General features: G+C 33.9%; 1 protein-coding gene across 6 annotated transcripts in view; it reads right to left on the reverse strand.

Annotated features, from left to right (window-relative positions):
- Window positions 1–185: 185 nt before the first annotated feature.
- LOC113505848 (phospholipase D3-like) overlaps window positions 186–25,114 on the reverse strand; it is a 54,240-nt gene continuing 29,311 nt past the window's right edge. For 2 of the 6 annotated variants that reach the window (XM_026888685.1, XM_026888683.1), the window contains 10 exons: window positions 13,473–13,585; window positions 12,587–12,751; window positions 11,931–12,108; window positions 11,541–11,675; window positions 11,340–11,462; window positions 10,921–10,989; window positions 8,329–8,460; window positions 2,008–2,147; window positions 1,536–1,701; window positions 186–1,254 (listed from right to left, as the gene is read on the reverse strand). In XM_026888685.1, coding sequence (XP_026744486.1) covers window positions 976–1,254; window positions 1,536–1,701; window positions 2,008–2,147; window positions 8,329–8,460; window positions 10,921–10,989; window positions 11,340–11,462; window positions 11,541–11,675; window positions 11,931–12,108; window positions 12,587–12,751; window positions 13,473–13,585 — 1,500 coding nt within the window. In that variant the 3' untranslated portion in view covers window positions 186–975. Of the gene's footprint in view, window positions 1,255–1,535; window positions 1,702–2,007; window positions 2,148–8,328; window positions 8,461–10,920; window positions 10,990–11,339; window positions 11,463–11,540; window positions 11,676–11,930; window positions 12,109–12,586; window positions 12,752–13,472; window positions 13,586–13,784; window positions 14,030–14,122; window positions 14,516–14,579; window positions 15,100–15,283; window positions 15,377–25,114 lie in introns of those variants that run through there. The other 4 variants (XM_026888689.1, XM_026888688.1, XM_026888687.1 and 1 more) reach the window with 4 other exon arrangements.

Below are 25,114 nucleotides of genomic sequence, written 5' to 3' on the forward strand. Positions count from 1 at the left end.
TAAGAGTTTTCGTCTCGCTTGCAAATCGACGTTTACTGTATATCGTGTTAGCTAATATTCTACAGTCAATACTGAAAGAGAGCTGACATGAACGAAAACTCGTTGCTAGAAACTGTTTTATAAAAAAAAGAAACTATATAGGAGTGTATAGGTTTTAAGGGACTATTTTATTTAAAAAAAGAACGTAGATAGCTCTCCTTCATAATTTTTGTACAAGTTTATTTTTGTCCTACTGAAAATATTGATCGAACATGATACTAACGAAGTTTATAAAGACAGCTTTATAATATTGAGACGTACGTTCCTTTAAATTTTACATTTATAAATCTAAAAAGATATAAAAATCTACATTCACATATACCCGAAGAATCCATTCGTTCTTCAAACGACACTCGAACTAGAAGGCACAGTCACACAATTATACAAATTGTTTAAAATTTATTAATACTTGATTTTCTTTCATAAATTTGATATAAGTATAATAGCGAATTATATTCCAATAAATAAGTTTTGATTTTTTTAGTTATAATATTATATTTAAGTTTAGAAAGCCTGATCAAAAATTACTTAATTAATTTTAATTCAAAATACAATTTACATTAAAAATTAATATGTAATTATGTACTTCTAGGTACTATTTGGAAACAGCTTTTTTTTCATCAAGTAGGTCACTATGAAAGAAAAATAGAAGATGTTTACTTATCTACTCGAACACAAAATTTCCCGAAACCCGTATTAAAAATTGATCCCAAACAATTATTTAACGTAACAAATTCGTATACACAAACAATAGAGTCATAACGCAAACTTTGTCGCATTATGAAGACATTTAAAACATGAGTCTAAAACCTTCATAAAACGACATAGTTCAGCCTCAAATTGTTCAACTGAAGTATTAAAAATACTCGACTTAGATTTAAAAGCAAGAGAACTCACTAAAGGAAGTTACTTCGACATCACACGTCACACTGTACGCTATAACCGCCTGAGGGGTACCGCGTATGGAGAATTCCAGTCTCTCTCAAACACTTCTTGTAGATCTTTCCTTATGTCTCGAGTAATGTTCTGGAGGCTTCCTTCCGTGTTGAGGTCTTGGAACACGAAGGCGACGCCGGCAGTAGTTGTGAAGTAGTCGCCGGACCAGTTAGACGTGCCGATGTACGCGCTGCGGTCTGTCACCATGTATTTGTTGTGGTTGACGCGCGCGTATGGGATCTTGTCTTGCTCAGGCGTTGACGGAACCACGAAACGTTTCTAGGGATTAATGGTAGATTTACTTAGTTAATTTGAATAGAAATGTGGACATTCGGTACAATTCCTTAACAAAAAAGTTTTAAAAGCTCTGAGAAATAACTAAAAAAATCTATTACAAGTACACATATAAAACAGGTAAGGGTAACGTAAGGTCGCGCCACTAAAATGCCCTCAAATCTTTGTATTACATAACATACTGTTTACCCACTAATAAAAGACATATAGAAAAAATAACTTTGTACAACGCAAAAAACTTTACCGACTATAAAAGAAATACTGACCACTTGCAAGTCAACCTTCGGGTATGCCTGCGACAGGTCAGTGAGGGACCTCAGGAAGTGGTCCTCCGCCGGCGACGAGTGCTTCCACCAGCTGATCAGCAGTTTCACCTTCACGTTGTTCTCGAGAGCCGCCTTGCGAATCGCATCGTCTATGTTAGGCCAGAACCTAGAAGGTATTGATATTGTTGATATTTAGCTGTCCAAGTAAGTAATACAAAATTAGATAAACGATTTAAGCCTGTTCTACTATAGTGATAGTATAGTTGCGTATTAGTAGGTCCAAAATAATGAAGCTCGGAATAATATAACGTTAAGCAGTACGTATTATTAAATGGAAAGAAATACGCGCATCTTAAAACTATCGTTCAAGCTCGTATTGCAAGACATGTAACAACCATTCTAACAAATGTGACCAATAAGCGTATTACTTTTATTAATAAGTACCACTAGTTTATAATTTTAAGTAACTTACAGCAGCTTGTGCGTGAAAGTACACATGGGCTCGTAATCCATGACAGATATGTAGACAAACTCTTCAGCTGAGTCTATGATGGAGACGATGGCTGCGTCGTCATTCGTGCGGCCAGTTGGACTAAAAGGAGGCGGTGAGCTCTGTAATAATACATGATGGCAATCTTTAAAAGAAATAATTTTGCAGTTGTGGGAATGGGATAGCGCGGATAGCGCACTTCATGGCTTAAAGTTGCATCCCTTGCTTTTATACGTAGCAATAGGCTACCAACCAGTTCTGTATGTTTTAAATATGCAAGATTGCAAATATCATGGCTAAGATTACCAATCGATCCTAAATATCAAACATGGTGGCGAAAAAGAAAAGTGGGCAAACAAATTTCATAATGATCAAATATTTTTAGACACTATTATTCGGTTACATGAAAAATGTATAATCCGGTGTTACAAACAAATGTTTACTTTACATGTTTATTTTTCATGTTATTTGACTGACACAAGGTCGTGTCACGTGTTTTTGGTATATTTGAGTGGTTCTCCGTAAAGCAAACGTTTAGGTTGGGGCTAAACAACCCGTAATTTGTAGCATGATGACATGTATTAGGTAAGTAGAAACTATTTGGATAAGTAACCATTTCTGAATTTTCTAAATGGCTTTGCAAAACCCATTCGTAAAGCGTTCAGACGAACCATTTATTATTCAAGGTACATGAATAAAACAATCACGCATAGTTTGCATATAAATTATCTCGTAGGATCTGTGATTTAATATTCATTTGATTTGGATGAGGGAGTAGCAGTACAATAACGTACAAACAATGAACAAAATGTTAAATTATTTTACATGTATAACGAAAGTATGTATATATCTGTTAAAAACTGTTTTATCATAAATCATTTCAGCATAATTACGACACCATTGCGCAATAACGATGTTTATTTCATGTATAACAACGTCTAAAAATCTGCTCAAAAATCCATAAGCACATTTTTAAGGGTTGCCTTTACTAACGATTCGATCGATCTATAATGCCAAACACCACGATGAGACACGCCTACTGCGATAAAAATCGACCATTGGCAGCCCTATTATACACACGCGCTGTTTAGCCGTCACAGTAATTATACAACACGCACTACGATACCAGGTTATCGCATTGCTCTGTTTAGGGCTGCTTGTGAAGTTCTCTCGTTGATTTTTATATCTTTAGTTTAATTTATTCGGAAAAATATGTTTCAGGAGTTGTTAATTTTAGTAATAACTTAGTATTTTTTTTAGTATGTGAGGAAGTTAGAAATTCGTTTTTTTTTTAAACAATGTATACTGGTTTTGGAAACAGATACGAAATAAAAACTCAATGAGAAACAAAATTTTATTCGTTTTCTTCATTTATGCCAGAATCGAAATAAAAAATGAGGTAGGTTAGACTGCGAAACAAGATCCGTTACACTAAAATACACATGAGCATTAATCATTTACTTTTAAATAAAAAAAATACATGTCGAGCTACTTATACAACGGTATTCATGCGCCTGCGCCTCTTGTAATACCACTTCCAGTGAGCACGTGATGAGGCATTGAACAAAACACAAGCCGCCTGAGGGACCAGCCTGAAGTAGAACCAATTTTCCATGAAGTCACTCTCCCAAAAGATAAAAGTAACGAAATATATAACAGTCCCTATATCACACAATATTGCAACTCCCACTAAAGCTATAACATGCACTATATTTCGCTTAGACATACGCCGCTTACAACAAGACATCACTGAGATAATCACTCTAATAAACAAAAGTAAAATAATATGTAAGATTAAAAATAAAGGGTACAAGCCGAACAACATGGAATCAAATAATTCTAAATGGTACATTCGCCTAATTACAACGACGCACACAAATTTGATTCCGGCAGTCAGGGCATACACAAAAATCGTTACGCTCAGTTTTTCACTGTGTAAGTCACTGTTGTGTAGTAATGCTAGTTTCAGGTACGCAAGTATACTCGCCGCCAATGACCAACATATTGATGCTTGAAACAGAATCCCACGGAGCAAGTCGATTATGTTTGAATTAATATTTAAAAAAAATGGTATTGAAGCGATCAAATGCAGAGTACCTGCAGTAATCTGGTTCACACTAATGTAGTTGTTCAAAGTTCGCCAACGGGGTATAAGGTACCAGGACGTCCATAGTACCACGACAAAGGCACTTGAGAGAGCTGCTCCAATGTATGATATTATATTATCATCGTATTCTAAACTCATTTTTTTCGCGTTAGCTCAAGCTCATGTTGATTCAGAGTGATGAAAAAGTTTTTAATAAGCATTATTATGATTACGCCATGTGTTATTTTTTTAATGAAATCAATCTCATTAATCTTGTTACTAAAATTCCAATTAATTATATTCACTGATATTAAATAATGTTGAATATGAGATATGTTTTGGATGGATATGGGACGAGAGAAATCAGAAGCAGCGTTCTCGGATATTATGTCATGTAGCGAATTGGAAACATGAGTTGTCCCGGCGTGAAAGGTCAGGAGTATGGTCTAAGCTAAGTTATACTGTAAGAATGCAAACGACTTCCATGAGAATACCCGTAAAGGTGAGGCCATAAAGTACGAGTGGCCTTGACCTAGCCTAGCAGGCAGTCCACGGGCACCATACCGAACCCCACGAATGTTAGCTACAGTTAATATTTCACTTCGTCAAATAACAATGTGATTCCATAAAGATTAAGTTTTATGAATTTGTGATTAATGATTTTGTTCAATAATCTAAATTAGGCAAAACAAAAGTTTTCTTAAAATTATTTTTTGATAATCAATTAGTAAAGCCGTAATTAATATAACACACTGGCTCTCAGTTTTGAGATCAAGAAATCGATACAGATATTTAAAAAAAAAGTTCAATTGAGAAGCAGTCTTTATTTGTACAAGCCAAAGATGTCTTGTCTAAACAGACGTTTTGCCTAACAGCTATATAACGGTATTTTAAGTAATATCTAGATCTACTTCAAGAAAATGATGACACTATCTCTAGTTTTCCACAAAACGAATAAGGAAAACGACTCGTAGAATTTACGGCTAATAAAACCTTGCCTGTTGCTGGTACGAGCCATTAAATAAACCTTTGCCTTCGTAGATATATTGACTTTAACAGGCTATAAATTCGTCCATTCTATCATTATTAGTTGATCCCACAATTTATTTGAACACTGACCACGTAAATACAGGTAGCCTCGAAGCCGTCCTTCACTTGTCTTTAATTACACTCGGTCTAATTTGTAATCGTTACAAAACTTGATAGGAATATGCGGACTATCATTAAATCTTGTTCGAAATAGTGAAAAAAATTTTAATTCTTTATTATATTTAAACATGAAACACGTGTGGCATATTTTTTATAGTGATATTTCCTGAAGCACTTACTTTTATACATTTTAATGATTTTTTCAACAATTACATTTAGTAGAGTATTGACTTAATTTAAACAAATACCGTTTAAGCGGTTTCCTAAATTATCCGCTTATTATATCCCATTGACAATTAGGTAGAGAAAAAAAGAATTGATGCTAGGCAGCTGAGGATGATTTCAAAATAATTAAAAAAAAATATATCAGTTTATTTTGATAGAAATAACTTAAGACACGTTGCCTTTTAATTGTAATGAATCGACGTTGCCATTTGAGGTATAAAACACCTGTGTGTCACCATACTAATATTTATTTCGGCATTGAGACAATACTACCTTGAAGGTTAACATACCATACGGTCATCAAACTGAACACTTTCCAAATACACCTGAAATGGCCCATTATGTAATGTTAATGGCGTAGTCAAATGCCAAAATCTAGGTCAGGTAAAAACCTAACAGCTAAGCCCTAGTCTGACACGATCTGGAAACGGTAGAGCTACGTACCTAGGTACAGGCAGAACCGCTTTCCGGGCAGTTTGCTGAGTCAGCAAGGTACTACGGCGCAAAAAGCCGACATCAGTCGTTGAATATAAACCAAACACCGTTTTGTTAAGGAACCTTAGTGGCTTTCGTATTTATTTCCAAAGCATGAATGTGATTAATATATTTAAGCCCCAAAGGAACAAACTACCTAAAAGTGTTGCAGAGACGCCCACGTTAAATTGTTTTGAAAACAGACGGGAAATATTCTCCAAAGCGCTATAAACACACTCATCAGCTTATTAAGCTGCTAGGGTGATTACAATATAATCATGATATTAGTTTTAATTTGATCCCTAATAACTTTTTACTCTTGCCACTTTTTAACAATATAGGTTTTAGCCATGAACGTCCTCCTGGCATAAAGTGGAGGTGTGATTTTGCAAACACTGAGACAAGCACAAACAAAACATCCATTAAGCGAGCCATTTAGTCAGTTCCGACCCGAATACTAGAGGAAACCACTAAAACACTTTTAAACGTTTTCCGCCGAAATGATAAATCAGCGAACGAACGAATACGCTTACAAAAGAACAAGGTGAAGTATTTGATCTTATTTTGTTCGTTTTTAAAGCTTCTTTCGTATTCCTGGCTGCATTTTATCTAAACTTATTATTATGATAACTTTTAGCGTAGCTCTAACTACGGAAATAAATCAAGATTCAATGCAGTGAAATGTTTTCCCATCGCCATGTACTAACGTATGTTTACAATGTAATAATTTTACATTAGAATATAATAGTATACACGATTTTTATGCCTCTTGCCAATTTTCTCGTTGAGAATGACAGTTAGAAATCGCGCAACTACAAGTCTCAAGATAATAAGAGTATGAGATATCGCTGCTAGAGTATCTAAAAAAGGCAACTTGAAATAAAGATGAATTAAGTTAATCTTTTGCAGCACATAGTTTCTATTCCAAATTAGACCAACATTGCACCACTTCTGTAAACCAGGTCGACAATGATAAATACCAGAGAGTATCAAAGCTTGTCTGACATAGAATCAGGAAAAAAATTAAGCACAATTGATTCATAAGATGTGGAAACTACTTACTTTACGCCTTACTTATTATACAAAAATATTGCAAGGCGGTAATGACAATAAAAGGGAAATAAATTGGCGACTGAGATAGACCCAGACGTCAAGCATCATAGACGCAAAACGGATTCATCTTATCTCATCGATGAATTACCTCAATAGCTTAATCACGGACGTATCGGAGTTTAAAATGTTTAGGTGTTAAATCATTTTGCCCTGGCTTGAAACACCAACACCCATTAACCAAAACCTGTTCTGACCTGATTTCCAGAGGAAATAGTGCTATCCAACACTATACGTTTACAGCTAACCACTATCAAGGTTACCGGATGGCCGCTATAAAAGCCTTAAATGGAATAGCCACAGCACTCGCGATATTGCCAATTTAAAACGTTCCAACGCCATTCTGTCTAGCTTTAACGACAAATAAAATGTTACGAGCTTTTTGAACATACAGCTTTATTAGCCATATGGCATCTCGAACCTTAAAGGTCCTTTCTGTAAGTAATTCATGCATCACATATATATCAGACTATATACGTTCCACCGTTGGGCACAGGCATCTTCCTGTGCAGCATAATTTAAATGCATTAATGAGCACACTAATAAAAATTTTTGTTAATTTTTTGAGAAGAAAAATTGTTGGTTTTAATAAAGACACGAAATATGGCAATTGAAACCTACTTTGTCATTTGTACTTAAGATTTTTGCTTTTTAACATTTCTAAAGAAGTATTCAAGTAAAAAAAAATCCACGTCTATACCAAGAATGTCAAGTACTTTTGTTATGAGCGACGAATCGTAAATAATAGGTGCAAAGGCATCGCGCAAATTGAAAATGCCTGTAAGTACTAAACGATTTTGTGAGTGCCAATATCTATTGAACAACGTTTACAATAGTTTACATTTCAGGTAGTCTATAGTTAGATAAACATTTCATTTGCAAATGAGTAAATAAATCTATTGGGAGTTATAGGTATTAAGAGTATATTTATGATGGTTGAGAAAAGGCTTACAAAAAAATGGAAACAATAGTTTCAAGTGTTTTTAAACCTATTACTCATAAATATGTAGTGTTTTTGCAGAAATGATTTCTTTAAGTTTGGGCTATCATTGGCGATAGCTATAGAACACTTAAAAAATAGGAAACAATAGTTAAAGTTCCTGTACCATAACTGCTTTTAATCTCACGATTCGTATGTTTTTTTTTTCACTTGAGCTATCACATTTATAATGTCCTAAGTTACAGTTTTGTGTACAAATGTAATTTTTCTCTTTAAGCTATCACTGGTGTAATGACATAAAAATACGTGTTGTACTTACTGTAATAAAAGCCCCGTAGCTGTGTTGAGGGTCGGATATGTTAATGGGGTGTTCCATATTGATATCCGTGCTGAGCTCATCGGGCCAGCTGTCCGGGACCACCGCATCTGGAGCTCCAAGACTCCAGTATACCTGGGAATAAAACGTACTTCTGAGAGATCATCATAACCAGTCTCGGGAATGTTTGGAGTTAATCAAATTAGGGATGATTTAGTGGATGGTTCCATAGAAAAGAAGACTTCTCTTTTTGTTAATTATTTAGAGGATTTGTTAATTACTCACTCTTTCATATTTTCGAAAATCTGATGGGATAGACCGCGAATTCAGTATAGAAAAATGTTGCGAATCTTCCCCGCAAAACAAAAAGGTTCAACGAGAAGAGAAGAAAAGCGGAAACTTGCTGAGGTGCTTAGCTCTATTCAAAGAAGAGCATCTGAAGTTTATATTGCTGAAATTTTAGTAGGTAGTAGGTCCAATACAAAATTTCAGCAACTGACAAGACGCGACAAATCCTTTAACATCTCAACTCGTGGCTTCGTGTGATAACAAACTTTGAGTCATCCATAAATTATTCAGCTTCGTCATACTATAAGTTGGCGAAGTTGACTGAGCATCGTGTAACACCGTAACAGTCGCTATCTAACTTTGACAATTACTTGATTGCAAGTTTGTATAAGATAATCTCCCTTTGTAAACTGTTGGGCGTCTTAAAGTCCTATCATAGAATTGTCCAATAAAACGTGATAGTCGACGAGACATGGCAGAGAAGATTAAAGATCATTGAGATATTTTTTTTCAGTTTCCAGAGATTTTTTCTCAAAGGTAACTGACATTAATTTTTATATAGTAACTTAACAGAATGACACAAAACTATTACATTGAATAAATTAAATTTTAATTTTGTCAGTCACAAGGTATATATACATATTTGGTAGGTACATAAATTGGAGTGAATTGTCAAATTCAGCATGACATAAAGCGCAAACAATAAAATACGTATCCTTGACTTCCTCGAACAAACCTAATTCACGGACGTACCAAGAGGAGACTGACACCGTGACTTATAACAAAGGAACAATTTATTACCACACATCAATTTCCAATTAACCTTTAATTCATGTATATCGATCATAGTTTTGTTGTTCGAGGCGGCGATCCATATTAAATTATTGCATGCATTAGGAGCACTAAATATGCTGGTAACATTGGCGACAATGGCGTGCAAGGTCTGTCCTCGCTCTTGACAGATTGGTGTGTTGTAGGTCTTACTCATGGATGAAAGTCATGTGTTATGTATAACTGTTTTATTATTCTTTCACAGTCGGTCCAATCGTTTAAAATTTTAAACAAACAATAATTGTACATTGGTTTAGAAAGATATGATTATTTTAATAGCAGAAATCGGGACAAGCTCGATTTCTTATCCCAGATAGATCGTGACCATTGGGAAGGAGGGAAGGGAGGCCTTTGCCCTGTACGGGGAAACTAATATCTAATCAAAATAATAACTAATAATGCCCCATCACATTTTAGATTAAAGTTCTTAACAAAGCCTCGGTATGTTGGACCTGAGTCCGGTGTCCTGTAGTCTCTACCCATGAAGTTATGAAGTGAATGAAAAGAGACAAATAATAATGATAATTGGATAGGTATCTGAGAGCACGAAAACTGAAATGTTTGGCTTGGTATTGTATTTCAATACTTATTCACAATCTCTGGTATAATCGTTGTTTCTCAGAATTTTCATTTTAGCTTAACTGCGCGGGTTTCAACTTAAAATTTATTTAAAAGGAAAATCTGGAATTTATATTATTATGCACCTACCTCCTTTTAAAATAGAGAAGAAAGGGTTACAAGATGGAGGAATTGCAGTTAATAACAAATATACAATGAAAAAAGATAAATTTTTAAATGAGTATTTTAAAACCCTTACAGATTAAACCATTTAATTTTGAACCTTATCTTCTAGGACATAAAATCTAAAGATGATTTTCCAAATAAGAAAAAATATTTTAACCGTACAGTACTTAGCTATGAAATATTAACACGCTAACTTGGCAAGTCTGGGCGCTAATTAAAAGCTGTTCTCTTGCGGATGAATGCTCCGAAGTTTGTAAAGCCGTGAATATTATAATTCATGCACGAAAATGAGTGACGAATGTTTTAATGGTGTTAATTAGTTTAATTTTCCATGTTGCGTTTTTGGTTCAGTGAGTTATGTTCAGGTACACGCAATTAAAGCCTCCTTGATTAATCCATAGGCTGTTTCAATCTATTTAGTATTGAGTTACAAAAAAAATTGTTTCATTTGAAGACCAATACATATTACGAAGGCTAGAACGTACTACTATTTCATGGAAAAACTATGTCATAACGAAAATTTATGTCTGTAATATAAAAGAAACATTAACGTTACAAACAGAATGTTCACTTCCTTTTAATAATGTTCCTTTCTCAAGTGCTGTTACAAGTAAGTACAAAGAAAACAAGGACTTGAACTATCTTGAAGGTCGCAATAAAATTGCAATTTCTTTGTGCTGTTCTTTACTTGTCAAAAATGTTGGATAGGGAAAATAATGAAAATGAACTTACGTCGAAAACTTTTCCAAGGTCAGATGCGAGACAGGAACAGTTTAAAGCGACTATTCCCAATTCTTTCACCTAAAGAAAAAAAGGTGTTATTTTATCTTTGGTAGACATTAGAACTAATGTTTAGAAATACGAACATTAAGTACAGGCTAAAAATACTCGTTATAATATTCAATCTGGGTATCATAGGTATCATTGTGCATGTGATTTAATTTTCTGTAAAACCCCCGCGACATAAGGCTTCAACTACAAAGAACTGGAGTCGTTTGAAAAAAAACAAATTTGAAGTATTAAGTCATTTACGTATATTATTTCAATTAGTTTAGATATTAAACTTATTAAAATATAGATAGCCTTTTCTACAACTGTAAAGTGGTACTTCGAAATAAGTTCGCATTACATTATCTCAAGTATTTACTGACCTGAGTAAGCGCTCTCCAGTCCATGTTGGCACTGCCGATGTAAAAGTGTTTTCTGTCTATTATCCAGAATTTTGTGTGCAATATGCCATTCCCGAGTAATTTCGAGAAATTCAAACTCCGAACCTAAACAAAAATATAAATGTAAAACAACATTTGCTGTATGAATAAAAAAAAAACAAAAAATAGGAATGTAGAACTTACTTGTGCAGCTTTTTTCTTAACTAAATATTCTGTATCTACATTAGGAAATTGTTTACTGGGCCAATTTTGAGCAATTTTTAAATCTATATTTCGTTTTGACCCGGCAGCATATAAAGCTTGGAACACTTGCTCACCCTAAAAGAAAAAAAAGGTTTTAAATAAATATTCAAGTTCACATGTATTTAGAGCAAACATACATACACGATAACGCCATCAGTTTTAATTATTAGCGATATGCAAATTACAGGACCTTGTCCTAATTCTTTAATTAGCATTCTGATAATACTGCTTATTGCTTTTTAATATGGAAAACGTAAACAGAAACCATAATTCATAACCATTGTCTCAAGCCAAGATCTTAAATAAAAAAAATAAAAAATTGATACAAACCTCTATAGAGGAGTTATAAGGATATTCTTCATTATATCTAAGAGACCAATAAAACGATGCTATTTCTATTTGTGTTTGAGCTTCATCTATCAAGTCTAACCACACATTTTTCGTAGGTAAATGCGTCACGTTTGGAGGGTACATGTGACCCTCTGGTATACTTTCAACTAATGATAACCTGAAACATTCAAAGATTCATTAATCACAATATTTAAGAGTCATTCTCTACCACCCCATTATTATAGCAGCAAAACCTGTAATTAGTATGGAGTGACTTTGTGCTAGCAAATTACTTACAACAAAAATTGTTGAATGAATTTCAACTCTAACCACAACACACAAGGCTGCTAATTGTATCTGAATATTGAATAAATTATTGATGTTTTACACATTTATGTATTTTGTATGTACAATTATTGCTACTAAAGTCAATTTCTAGTTGGCCTTGTTTGTTTCCGGTACAAATGTGTATCTATGTAGGAATTGAAGCACAGCCATGACTTAGTTACACTATCAATATTCCATTAAGGAAATGCATCTGTTAATTTTCAACAGGTTATATATTTATAGTATATCTATATGTCAAGTAAAGGACCTAGGAGTTAAAAATATTCGAGTACTGTTTACCGTTACTACTATATGGTCAATACACTTACCTACACTCATCTGAGCAATGTAAAGAAATGGGAGCACTGGTAGCGTTCATCTGTACTATGTTAGGTTGGTCGAGCAAGGGGACCAATACAACTAAAACTATAAGAACTATGACTATGGAGACTGGGATGCACGAGGGGCGACACCAGATGCTGCGTTTCTTTCTCCTGTTGACAAATAGAAACAATATAATATACTAAAATAAAATACTAGATATTCTGGCAAAGTTCATGCCGCTCGGCAGATTTGTGAATCTATATCAACCACCGCACATCTCCTGTAATCTGGTCTTCCGCTTAGGAGTTCACATACACAAGTACAGTAGAATAACTAAATATTATACATACAACAATATAAATGCAACAATATCTTTAACTTTAGCAAGTTTAATAACAGTATCTCATCACCCTGTATAGAAAATGGGATATTAAATAGAAAGTATTCATTTTAACCAAGAAATTCTATTATATTTGGCAGGAAATTAAACTTAATAAGCCTTGAATTATTCTTATATTCAATTGGTTATCATTTGCAAGTACTTTGTAGGTTTAGGAACTTAAATAAACAATATTAAATAATGACAAATATATATCTGTTGTATATTTGGTAATCATTATTGTTGAGCGACATTGGTTTGAAGTCAAATTCATTTTATTTTAAAACAGTTCTTAGGCACCAAAACACACCAAGATTATATATGTTTACAAACTTGGTGCCTTTTGTTTGGACAAGTGTAATATATGGTAGTGTTCTATTAAATTGTAAAGAATAAATTATAAATATTTTTTCTTCACAAACACGGTGTTGGTGTTGAATATCCATTAAAAAAAAAACTTTAAATTTAGAACACCGGGCATGTAACAATATTAATGTACCCAAAAAACTTACTTATCATTATAACTGTTTCCGTTTTCATCGCGCATCATGAATATCTGCTCCCACTGCTCCAGTTCCTCATCAGACGACGACGCGTTCCCCACACTCCCAGATTCTAGGACCGTCTGCAACAAATATCTTGAAAATAAACTACACTACTTTTGATACACTACACTGAGTGACGACCAGTTCGTGTAATACCGTGTCCTAAAATGACTACAATAAACACGGAGTACACGGTACACTGTAATTATATACGAGGATAGTCATATTTCGTTGTAATAAACAAAACATTTACTTATTAAAGTGGTAAGCCGAACTAACCTTAAAATGTTCCAACAAATATTTAACAAAAGAAATTAAATATCCCATTGTTATTAATTACGTGCACTGACTAGCTGCCGCATAAACTGATTATTTAAAACAAAGGAAATGTAGTTAATTCACAGAGCAATATCGTTTGTTTTTGTTTCAATTATTTGACACCCCACACAACCTATTTTGACATTGTTGACAATTAAACAAAACACTGGTGGACCACAGTTGCCGTTACACGCATATTGAAAAATCGATGAAAAAGCGCGAATATTTAAAATCAAACAAACAATTCATAGTAATTTCTCATTCCACACTTTCATTGAAAACAATAAATTGATACAAACCATGATTAATTTAACCTCACTAAGTAATCACAGAATTTAAATTAATTATTAAACTAAAAACTTCACTGAGACATCTATTTAAAACGCAATCACGAATACAACACGTAATAAACTGCATTTTTGTGTATCCTGGCGTTCCTTTACAAACCGTGCAGGCGCATTAGTAGCAAAAATATTACTGCAAAGTAGATGACGTCGGCAACCACCGCATTGTGCATGTGCATTTTAAATACTAGGTTAGTATAAACCGTTAAACTATTCAGGGCAGAACTGTTGGAAACATTGTTATTACGACGATACTAGATAAAGCATAATTGTTGTGTAAAACAGTTTTAACTTTAAACTTTGTTACGTTTAATTAGAAACTATTTTGTACTTTGAAGAAACGAACTATTGGGTGTTTAGTATTTTACAGTGTTAGTACTTAATACAGTGAAGTGTTTAAAATAATGCTTACCTCCAGCTTTTGCCTTCAGCCGCAAATGATCTCACTTTTCTACAACTATACATTGACACCTCACAAAGTAAAAATGCGATATATAACTAAAAACATACTATAAATCGATTGGTAATAAAAAAAAAATGATTATTGAAATATTTTCAGTGTTGTGTCGTGTGACCACGCCAACTCACTAAATTATACTGTGACAAAATATTTTGACCGTGATATAACAGAAAATACACATTTTACGCGACATTAAGCCCGGCACGACTGAACTAAATTGCAAGAAAATAAAGCTGTTACCTAGCCCCAATGGATAGGCACTACATCGGCAGTAAATTTGTTAATAGTATAGTTGTACGAGGTTGTAATAAGATTAAAAGGTTTTGGTGGCAAAGTAATCTATTGAATAGATTATGTGTGTGTGTGATTTCAAAGCCTTTTTCATAAATATTTAAAGTAATTGCTTTTATCGATTGTGTACACATGTACTTATTTTAATCTATGTTTTGCACAACATCATTTTGCAATGGTAAACAAGTCTGGTTTGTACAGTAAAAAAGTGGTATATAATGTGTTTGTACTTAATAAAGCCATTGAAAAAATAGGTTTACTTAAGCTGCTAATTTCGATAAAGTATGAAGTACGTTATCGGAATTAACGATTTGAGAATGTGATAATTTTAGAAGCAACTGTTTGTGTAGAATATAGGTGATTACCTTGTAATAACACTAAATTACATAGCGAAAAGTAGGTATACCATGTAGGTATTTATAATAACGATAAAGTGATCTAATAATGATAATATTAGGATATAGACCACAGACTAACATATAAAACCTCTTAGCTCAAAACAACCGACGCGTTCCATTATACGTAAAATGGATAAAACGTATTTTTCGGCCGACCGGGGACGATGAACCTTATGCTACTTATTTGTTTATTTACCCCTCGTGAAATAGGTCGACTTACGATAGGCAGTATTTCGGCTAACTAACATCAGTTAGTACTATTAATTAGCGTAGGTAAAGTTGCATAATTATCAATACCACAAAAAGGATTGCCGTAGCCTATGCGGTAACTATATTTAGACACGGTATTGTTTATCGCCCGTGCTTTGTTTCATTATGAAAATTGGTTGCTAACTACAATTTACAAGTTCTAACTTTTTGCCGTCGCACGACTGTTGCACGAAAACAGAACATTAAAATAGAGTTGTAGACTTATAAACAGCTGACATAATAGGAGACATGCAACGGTTGGCGGTAGGTATTCCAAGAAATATCTATAATGGTGTCAAGTTTTGTAACGTAATCACTGTTGCTGACTCAATTTGTTCTTTATATGGACAGTATAGAAATTGTTATTACGCTTTAAACTTTCTGTTGGTATCTATAAGGTAGAGCCGATAGCGCAGTGGTGAGATAACTCGTTTTTTTTTTTGGCGCTGTCCAAGATGTATCAGATACACAACAAACATTTTATTAATTGGTCCCCGAAACTATTCATCGAATTCCATGTTGAACAAATTTAATGTTGTTATTATAACAACATTTAATTTGTTCAATTTTTTTTCAAATTTGGTTGACTGGACAGAGTGGAAAAGCCTAAACTAGGCCTTCGCCCTGCAGTGGGACAGTAATGGCTAAATAAAAAAAAATAAAAAAATAACACGCCAAGTGTAACCAAGGATTTTGACTCTCTCAAAATCAATGAGAATTAACTGAAGTAGTCTTACTGCATATACATAGTTAAGCTTATCGTTTTAGCGAACAATTGAAACTTCACATAGGGAGTAAGTTCATGCATTTTATAGATGTTAATCTATTAGAGTATGCTAGCGCTTGTTACTGGTGGCCAATGTAATAGAAAATTGGTTCGGACCACTCTAATCAGGCTCCCGCTAGACTTGAGCTGAACGAGACGTGAAATGTCGTGGGTATCTATCTTTTTACGTCACCAATTTATACGTGAATTCACTATTTTCACTTTGTATTGTTCTTTTGTCACTGGCGATCGATAGAGTGGAATAAAAATGTTAATAACTTTATTTAAATGGAAATTTATTTTTCTGTGTTTCAGTATATCTGCGATGACACAACAACAAGTCAAAATAAAAAGATACAAACTATTAAATTATCTTCCCTTAGCATGATCTAATTCTTTAGTACTGTATTCAAGTAAGTATCTACTCCTGACTTAAGTTTACTTTAAGTGGTACAGCTATAAAATTTTGGAAGAAGTATAAAAATATTTGTCGCTAAACCACAGCGCAGGCCAGCCAACCACACATTACATTTATGATAAGGTAAGATCCCTTACCCCTTAACATTCTCTTATCCCTTATTCCCCTCGGGACTGAATTTAGTAAGTCAATCAGCCATGAAATTACAAGTCTTTCTTTCTTTGCCGCATTGGGCATCCTAACTTGACTACGAATTAAAAGTATCGATCCGTATAATACCTAAAATTCGAATGTTGTATTTGTAGTAAGTTAGTAAGACTGTTCTTATTAATTTTAAAAACGTGCCATAAACAAATTCCTGAGAAGTTTAAACGTGACCAGCATTTCGTAGGTTCCAAACAAATCCATAGATCTTATTTTTTACTTTGCACTACTTACTTTGAATATAAAGAATTTTCATAGCGTTTAATTATATTGTAATGCAACTATTGTTTCCTTCTAAAAACACTCCACTCTCAATGAGAGATTTAATTGTGTCCCCGTGTCACGATTTATTTTTTAGCAAACTTCAAGTAATACGCAAAAAAAAATCCCAGATCATGGATCACACATATGTATGCTTATCCCAGGATCATACCCTCGAAAGTCACGTGCGTGCAGTCAAAAGATAAAAAAATTACGCACCGGTAACAAAACGATAACTCAAAAAAAGCTCTGGCATTAGGTGTCAAAATTAAAGACTTGAACGAGAGCAATCCTACTTCTCTATCCTCATGTATCCAATGACTAGAACACGTTCATGATAAAAAAATAGGTATTTATGAGATCTGAATAAATTTAAAAAGCAATTTTTATTCAATATTATGATGCAATTCGTCGTTTTTAGAAATACAGCTCTGTTGCGAGCGCGGTCCGGGCCTTGTAACAATGGTGAGGGGCGCGGGCGGCGGCGTTTTTATCATTTTTACGAGTATATTTCAGATTTATCTTGTTTAATTTTTCTTCGTACTTATTATCTTAGTTGATGATAAAAAAATAATAATCGCGCCTAGGGATATTTTACGTCGGATACATGAACTGAGCTACTTTTGTAAGACGACTAAAAATTAACGATTATAATCCTATCAGACAGTACAAAAAAAATTGTAATACCTAATATCGTCCCACAGGTGGGTGTTATTGCCGGAGGTAAACAACATTTATTTGAACAAAAATGTAAAGCGTTATGTTACCAAATATGCCACGTACCAAGTCCATGAACTTTTGTGAATGTAGGTCTGTCTCGACTGAGTTATATATTCATGAGGCGTAATAATTATAGAAATTAAATATGATATTATCAAGGTCATGAATTTTTTGTATTTTTTTTTATGTCTGCTCTTCTTGATTATGATTTGGCTATGGTCTTGTCCCACGAGTCATAATATATACGAGCATCGTTGTAAGCGAGACAGCGAAATTTTGCTTTCAGCATTTCTCTAATATTTTATCAAAAATAAGCAATAACATCGGGTAGTAACTCTACATTACTGATATAGTTCTGAGAGTTCAACCAATGTGAATAGATTTCCACCTTTAATACGTAACTTTTACGCTAGAACTTACGTTACGTTGGTTGCCGTTTCAGAAATTTTATCTTAGCAAATTTTCAACAAAAAAACTCACCCCAATGAATAGAAATAAGAAAGTCACCTTCACCAAACGATAACAGAAGAACACCGAAATATTAATTTCAAATTCCGAATTCCTATAATTTTCACGTCACGCTACAGCACAATACTGTTTTAAACACGCTTTCTAAGAAAGAACTGTATTAAGGAACCGGTTTCAATAGAACTAACTTAATGATACAACGAAAAAACAAAATAATGGGTGAAACAAAAGGTCATCAACTTTGCGTGTGGCGAGCAAGTTAGTAGATAAACATTTCACTCCTTACTGTCTATCGATTTACAGTCTTTGTTCCAATGTTTTAATCTATTGACCTTTGGGGGATCCACAAAACAATCCTTTGTGGAGCGAAGAAATTACTTTAAACAAATACAACTTTAGTCAAGTATGTCAACATTAAGGGACAGTCACGGAATAAACTGTTTAACTATAATGTCTGTCAATTCTTATATTGTTTTATTATTTCACGTCGAAAAGAAATAAATAAATAAGAATTTACAATTTTACTTACTAAAACTAGTTTTACGCGAATGTTAGACATTGAAATGAAACTACTTTTACGGATTTTATCGCGGTTTAATTTTTGATTTTAGTTCCCGACGTTTCGAAACCTTTACAGGTATCATGGGTCGGGACAAAAATCAAAAATTAATCCGCGATAAAATCCGTAAAAGTAGTTTCATTTCAATAACTAAAACTACTTTTATCTTAGGGGCCTGCGTACGTACAAAGGTACTACTTATTTCCGCAGCGTAAGATGTAGCAATTGTAGTCCTCGTAGACCCTGCGTGTAAAATTGAACTTTTGGGCACAGGTGTACCGGTTTTTTACGTAACCTGCTACAGTAAAAGTGACATGTAATTTGGAAGGTTTCATAAATTAAAATAATAATACTTGTTTTATATGAAGACTGACGTAGATGTAATTGAACCATAATAGCCAAATTAAGTCAAATTAAGTCATACTCTTTGCTTAGAGTTTAGACACCAATTTCACATCCTTTATAACATCTATATGGACCAACCCTAAACAATGCTATTTATTAAACTTCGTTGTAATAAAGTAAGATCTTAAAACAACAGAAACGTCATAAAACAAAATCACGAGTTTTCATTTACCGCGTTCCTTGAACTTGAAATGTCGAGAAGCTTGATTAGTTTTCTCAATAGCTGAAGAAAATAGTCTATTAAAATGTTATTGAAGAAAGTCAGAGACGTTGAAACTAGCTTTGGTCTTTGACTGGTCTGTTGATCTAGTGGTTACTGGTCCTGACTGCTATACCGGAGGTCGTGGGTTTAATTCCCAGCCAGGACAAACGTTTGTGTGTTGAGCACTATCATTTGTTTTATGTCTGGGTGTAATTTATCTATAACTAGCTGTTGCCCGCGACTTCGTCCGCGTGGTAAGAAGATATAAGTTGTGATTTATATCTACCCTGTTTTTTCCACATTTTCCATTGTATCTTCGCTCCTATTAGTCGCAGCGTGATGGTTTATAGCGTAAAACCTTCCTCGCTGAATAATCTATTGAACACAAAAAGAATTTTTCAATTTGAATCAGTAGTTCCTGAGATTAGCGCGTTCAAACAAACTAACAAACTCTTCAGCTTTATATATTAGTATAGAAGTATGGATTTAGAAATATGTAGTAAGTTAGCTTTTGCTAAGTTTGAGACTAGATAGCGTTGTGGAATGTTATATTATATTCTCGCAGTAATTTAGTTATACTTCATTTGTTTCTTGTTGTAATCAACGCCATATTAAAAAAAAAAACAGCCTGCGTTTATAACGAAATCCAATTATACATTTATGATCGTAAGTAAAAGATTTTATGAGCTTATTTCATTAGGTAATTAGCATGGTTTATTTGAATACTCTGCTGAAAGGCTGAAGTAAAAAGTTTATTGAACTTAATATTATGAAATTACGCGGGTCAATGATAAAGGAATATAAACTTTTAAAGGTTGTGTCAAGGGCTATTAAAAATGTGCCTATAGGGATAGGAGACATTGTAAATCAGTGTAAACAGTTTTGGTAAAAGGTTCATTACCCACGTTGGATACATATATATTTGTAAGAACAGCTAATTATAAGCTTTGAGTAGTTGTGAGTTTACAAGTTGTTAAAAAACCATTCATACGAACATTTAACACATTTATCTGCATAACATTTAGCTTGGTCCATAGTACATGGTATATAGTAACTCTACTCTTAAAAGTCGGTAGCATATAAAACGTCACGAATAATATCTTTCGCCATTTCGTTGAAATAAACTTTTAAGAGCCCAAGACGAGAGATACCGTGTTTGTACAACCTCAAAGGAAACGTTTGTCGAAACTTGGTGCACCCGGGGAATTGGACATAAGGAGCTACAAAAATGAACCTTATTCCCTCGCGATAAAAGCGCTGAATTGTAAAATACTGGCCGTATTCGCACAATAATAGGATCTCCAAGTAAGATCTAGCGTCATTGTCCGAGAGACCTTCATATAAAATATACATCGCAAAATTTCAAATTGCGAACGTGCGGACTTTTGTTGGAGAGAAATAAATATAAAACTGTTTAATAAAAATATACTGACAGTACTTTGTGTGAAATATGAAAACCTCCTTTTCTTTTTAAAGCTTTTATTTTATACTAGCTGTTGCCCGCGACTTAGTTCCCGTGGGTAGAAGAAGATTTAAGTTATGATTTATAACCGTCCTGTTTTTTTCACATTTTCCATTGCATCTTCGCTCCTATTAGTCGCAGCCTGATGGTTTATAGCCTAAAGCCTTCCTCGATTAATGGTCTATTCAACACAAAAAGAATTTTTCAATTTGGACCAGTAGTTCCTGAGATTAGCGCGTTCAAACAAACAAACAAACAAACTCTTCAGCTTTATATATTAGTATAGATGCGTGTCAAAATAGTCTTAAGGGAAGCTTAATAAAAAAAAATCTGTTTATTTCCATGAAAAAATAAAATAAAAGTAATTCTAAATATTACATAAGTAGCAAAAATCTATTAAACTAGATTGTAGGCCCTTATGGAGTCACAGTCTTATGAAAATATGTTTATAGTAGGTATTTTTCATAATATTAATTTTATTTTGTTTTGTTATTTTCTTTCTGCAGGGTCGGTTGGAGAAATCAATCTCTATTATATATTTTTTTGTGAATGGAACCATTTTAGGTTTATTAACTCGTCTCCTGTTTTAACGACCATCACACATGATTTGATTGCATTGGATACAAGTTGCTAAACTAAAACCATTTAAAGGAGTCTAGAACACTTAGCGCTTCGCAAATTGCTTATTGATTATACATGAGGTCACTTTGTAAGTTTGTATATTGTTATTCTTGTTGCCATGACAACGTGTGTAATAACAAAATTAGGCAAATATTCGAGCCCTCGGCTGCGTTATTCGGCTGATAATGAGCTGTGACCTCGGTTCGTTGGACAAATGTCAAAAATATTCGCTTTGTAATATACGTGATGGGTACTATGAAGTGCCTATGGAAATGCCAGCTACTAGAGACGACTGAAATTAGTCATGTCTGGACTGTTTATGCCTGACTTCTAAAAAGTCACGCAAGACATCGCTTTGCCCAAACAACCATCAAAATGAAATGCCAATGAACCGGGTAATATTTTTTGTGATATTATTTATTTATTTATTTATTTAATCTTTTACGTACAATTGTGGTACATAAGGCGGACTTAATGCCGCGAGGCATTATCTACCAGTCAACCTTTGGGTATAATGAAAGACAGTTGGGATAGGTACAACAGTAGAAAACGAAACAATTATTATTGTTTTCTTCCTAATTATATTATACATAATACCTATATATACCACCTTATATCCACATCATTATGAGTGTTACGTAACATGTATCCTTGTTTAGTAAATTATCAATGGTCAACTGTTTTTAAACCTTGTAGTTAAACACGTTCATTAAAGGTTTCTAAAAAACGAATTAATTCTTTTCATTCATTATTCATGCTTTATCTTTCATTCACGAGTCTACCCCTTTTGTGTTTCTCTTAGTTTTTCTTGTCCGTCCATAGGTTGTCCGTCAGAGATCGTTGTTGGCGATAAAAGCACTATTGTGCAGTCGCTTTTTGTTATTTTAATGATATACGACGTTATACCAGAACGTTCATAACTTAATGAAGTATAGCACTGCCTAGAGGTAAAAAATAAAACAACTTACAACAAATTTCATCTAGTTTCAAACTAAGCAAAGCTTGAATAGCAACTGATAAACATACTTATGTATTTCTAAATACATTTATATTATACAAAAATTAAACCCAGATAGAGACAATGATCGGGCTTATCACACTAAAATATGCCCTTGGTGAGATTGGAACCCACGTCCTACGGTCCAGCAATCAGAACCACTAAGCACTAGGCCAACAGGCCAGTAATAAATTTACTAATTTGGTAAATTCAACGATTTAAGGACTAACGCCAAATTAATTATAACTTTAAATAGTACCTAGAGAATACTGCAAGCGCATGCCAACGCCGGAGATGATGAATAGGTATTCATATATTCAATTCATATTATATAACAAAACCATAAAATATTTACTATAGGCGATATAAACATTAATAAAACCTTATTATGAAAGCTATCTCTAAGTTATACGCCGCCTGTAAAATAGCGATAAAGTGAAATATAATGGCTATCGGAGAATTTACAACGTTCATGTATACACTAGATGGTCCATCTGATAAATGTCATCGGTTTATTGTTTTGCTTCAAGTACCTAATCTATGAAATGAAAGCATTTATTCTGTAGGTAGGATATATCATCACTCATGTCTTCTTTTTTTTGAGAACGCTGCGCTGCAGTCGTCATTTCCTATCTGACTTTCCTGAGAAGAAATGTCGAAACAAAGTCAGGTGTCACAGTCTCTATAATAAGGTCCAACGTGACGACCACGATGGAATGTCAATCGATGCTAACCTGCTTTTTAGGACTAATAGAACAGTGAAATGAAACCATTTATTCTGTAAACAGGATATACTTCATCACTTTCACATGTCATTTTTAAGCTTGTTGCAGTCGACATAAATAATGAACATCAGTAAAAGACCATTTCAATATATTATCTCCGAGCTTTAAGTTATTTTTTCATATACATAACAGATAATTTACGACTGCTGAATTGTCCCTTGTAAGTCCAAAAAATAACCTAACACAGTTTATCTTTATAAAGGATGATCAAACAACCAGAATTAGGCCAATGAACCCATAAAAATGTTAAACTGAATCGTAAGACTATCAAATCGTATCGAAAAACATCGCATATAAAACAATGGAACTCTATAAATAACGATAGCTTTAGACAGAAGGTCGTATCAAGCAATGTTAATGTAACATCTGAACTACAAAACATTTGTTATCCGAACTTCGTTTGTTTGTCGGAACATAATAGAAAGTCAACGAACCTTAACATACATACACTGCGAAAACTGACAACGTGATCTCTTAACGAGGTACACTTATTAATTAAATAGATGATGAAATAATATCAAAACATGTATATGTTAGCAAAAGTAATCAAAATTGTTTGTTTTTAAATGTCATGTTCCACACTTCAAGGTTTATGCATTGTTATATGTTCAACTAGCTTTTCGCCCGCGGCTTCGCCCGCTTCGAGGTCGGTTATATCACGATTCCTAGAGAACTCTTCAAAAATCCGCAATAAAAACTATCCTATGTTCTTTCTCAAGGTCAACTCTATCTCTGTACCTTTCATTAAAATCAGTTCAGTGGTTAAGACGTGAAAGCGTAACAGACAGACAAACAGAGTTACTTTCACATTTATAATATTAGTAGGGATGTTTACTGAAAACTGAGTATCAATACAGACTTTCCGTTGAACTTTCAACATGCTTCTGTACTTGCATCATGATACGGCACGTGTTATCTTTCGAAGCGCGATGAGGTGAGGGAAAGAGATAGAAGATGTGTGATGTAATTTCCCCAGAGACGTTCTTTGGTGAAACTGAAGTGGGCATTACTCAGCCTGAATGGTTATTTTTATGCTTTATGACTGATACTGGACAGTTGGTCGGTCGCTTGGTGAATATTGAACTCCAGAAAATTTACCAACGTGAAAAGCTAAATTAAAAAAGACAGCACTAGGAAGTAGATAAATCATAACACTACTACAAACTAGGTTGAGGCGTGCGTTTTGCCAGCTTCTTTAGTATTTGCATCTAAAAATATATTTTTCAAATGAAACTTGAGATTTACTCTAGCAAAAATCTTCATGGCTGCATAGGCTAAAAGAAAGCGTAAGTATATGAAAATGTTGAATAATTAAAGCGTCATCATGATCATCAATATTCCCCTTCCCTTATCTTATTCTTTATTCGGGATCGGCGCAAAATGTCGTCATCTGCCATACCTTTCTATCTGACGTCATCTCACAAGTAAAACTCTTTGTAGCCACATCTATCACGCAATAATTAAAGATCTCTTCTGTATTTCCGTTCAAAACCCACGCTTACACGAAAAGCTAGTGAAAAATTTGCTGAAGCTTACTATAGTATGTGTCATTATCTCCAACGACTTTGTTATTCGCATTTTGTGAATCACGTATTACATAATGTTGGGATCACAGTTCAGACACGTCGGTCCCATGACTTGTTTATACTTTGACCCAGTTTTGGGACTTCCCATTCGAGGA

The sequence above is a fragment of the Trichoplusia ni genome, chromosome 27, assembly GCF_003590095.1.
Source record: "Trichoplusia ni isolate ovarian cell line Hi5 chromosome 27, tn1, whole genome shotgun sequence".
Taxonomy (NCBI): domain Eukaryota; kingdom Metazoa; phylum Arthropoda; class Insecta; order Lepidoptera; family Noctuidae; genus Trichoplusia; species Trichoplusia ni.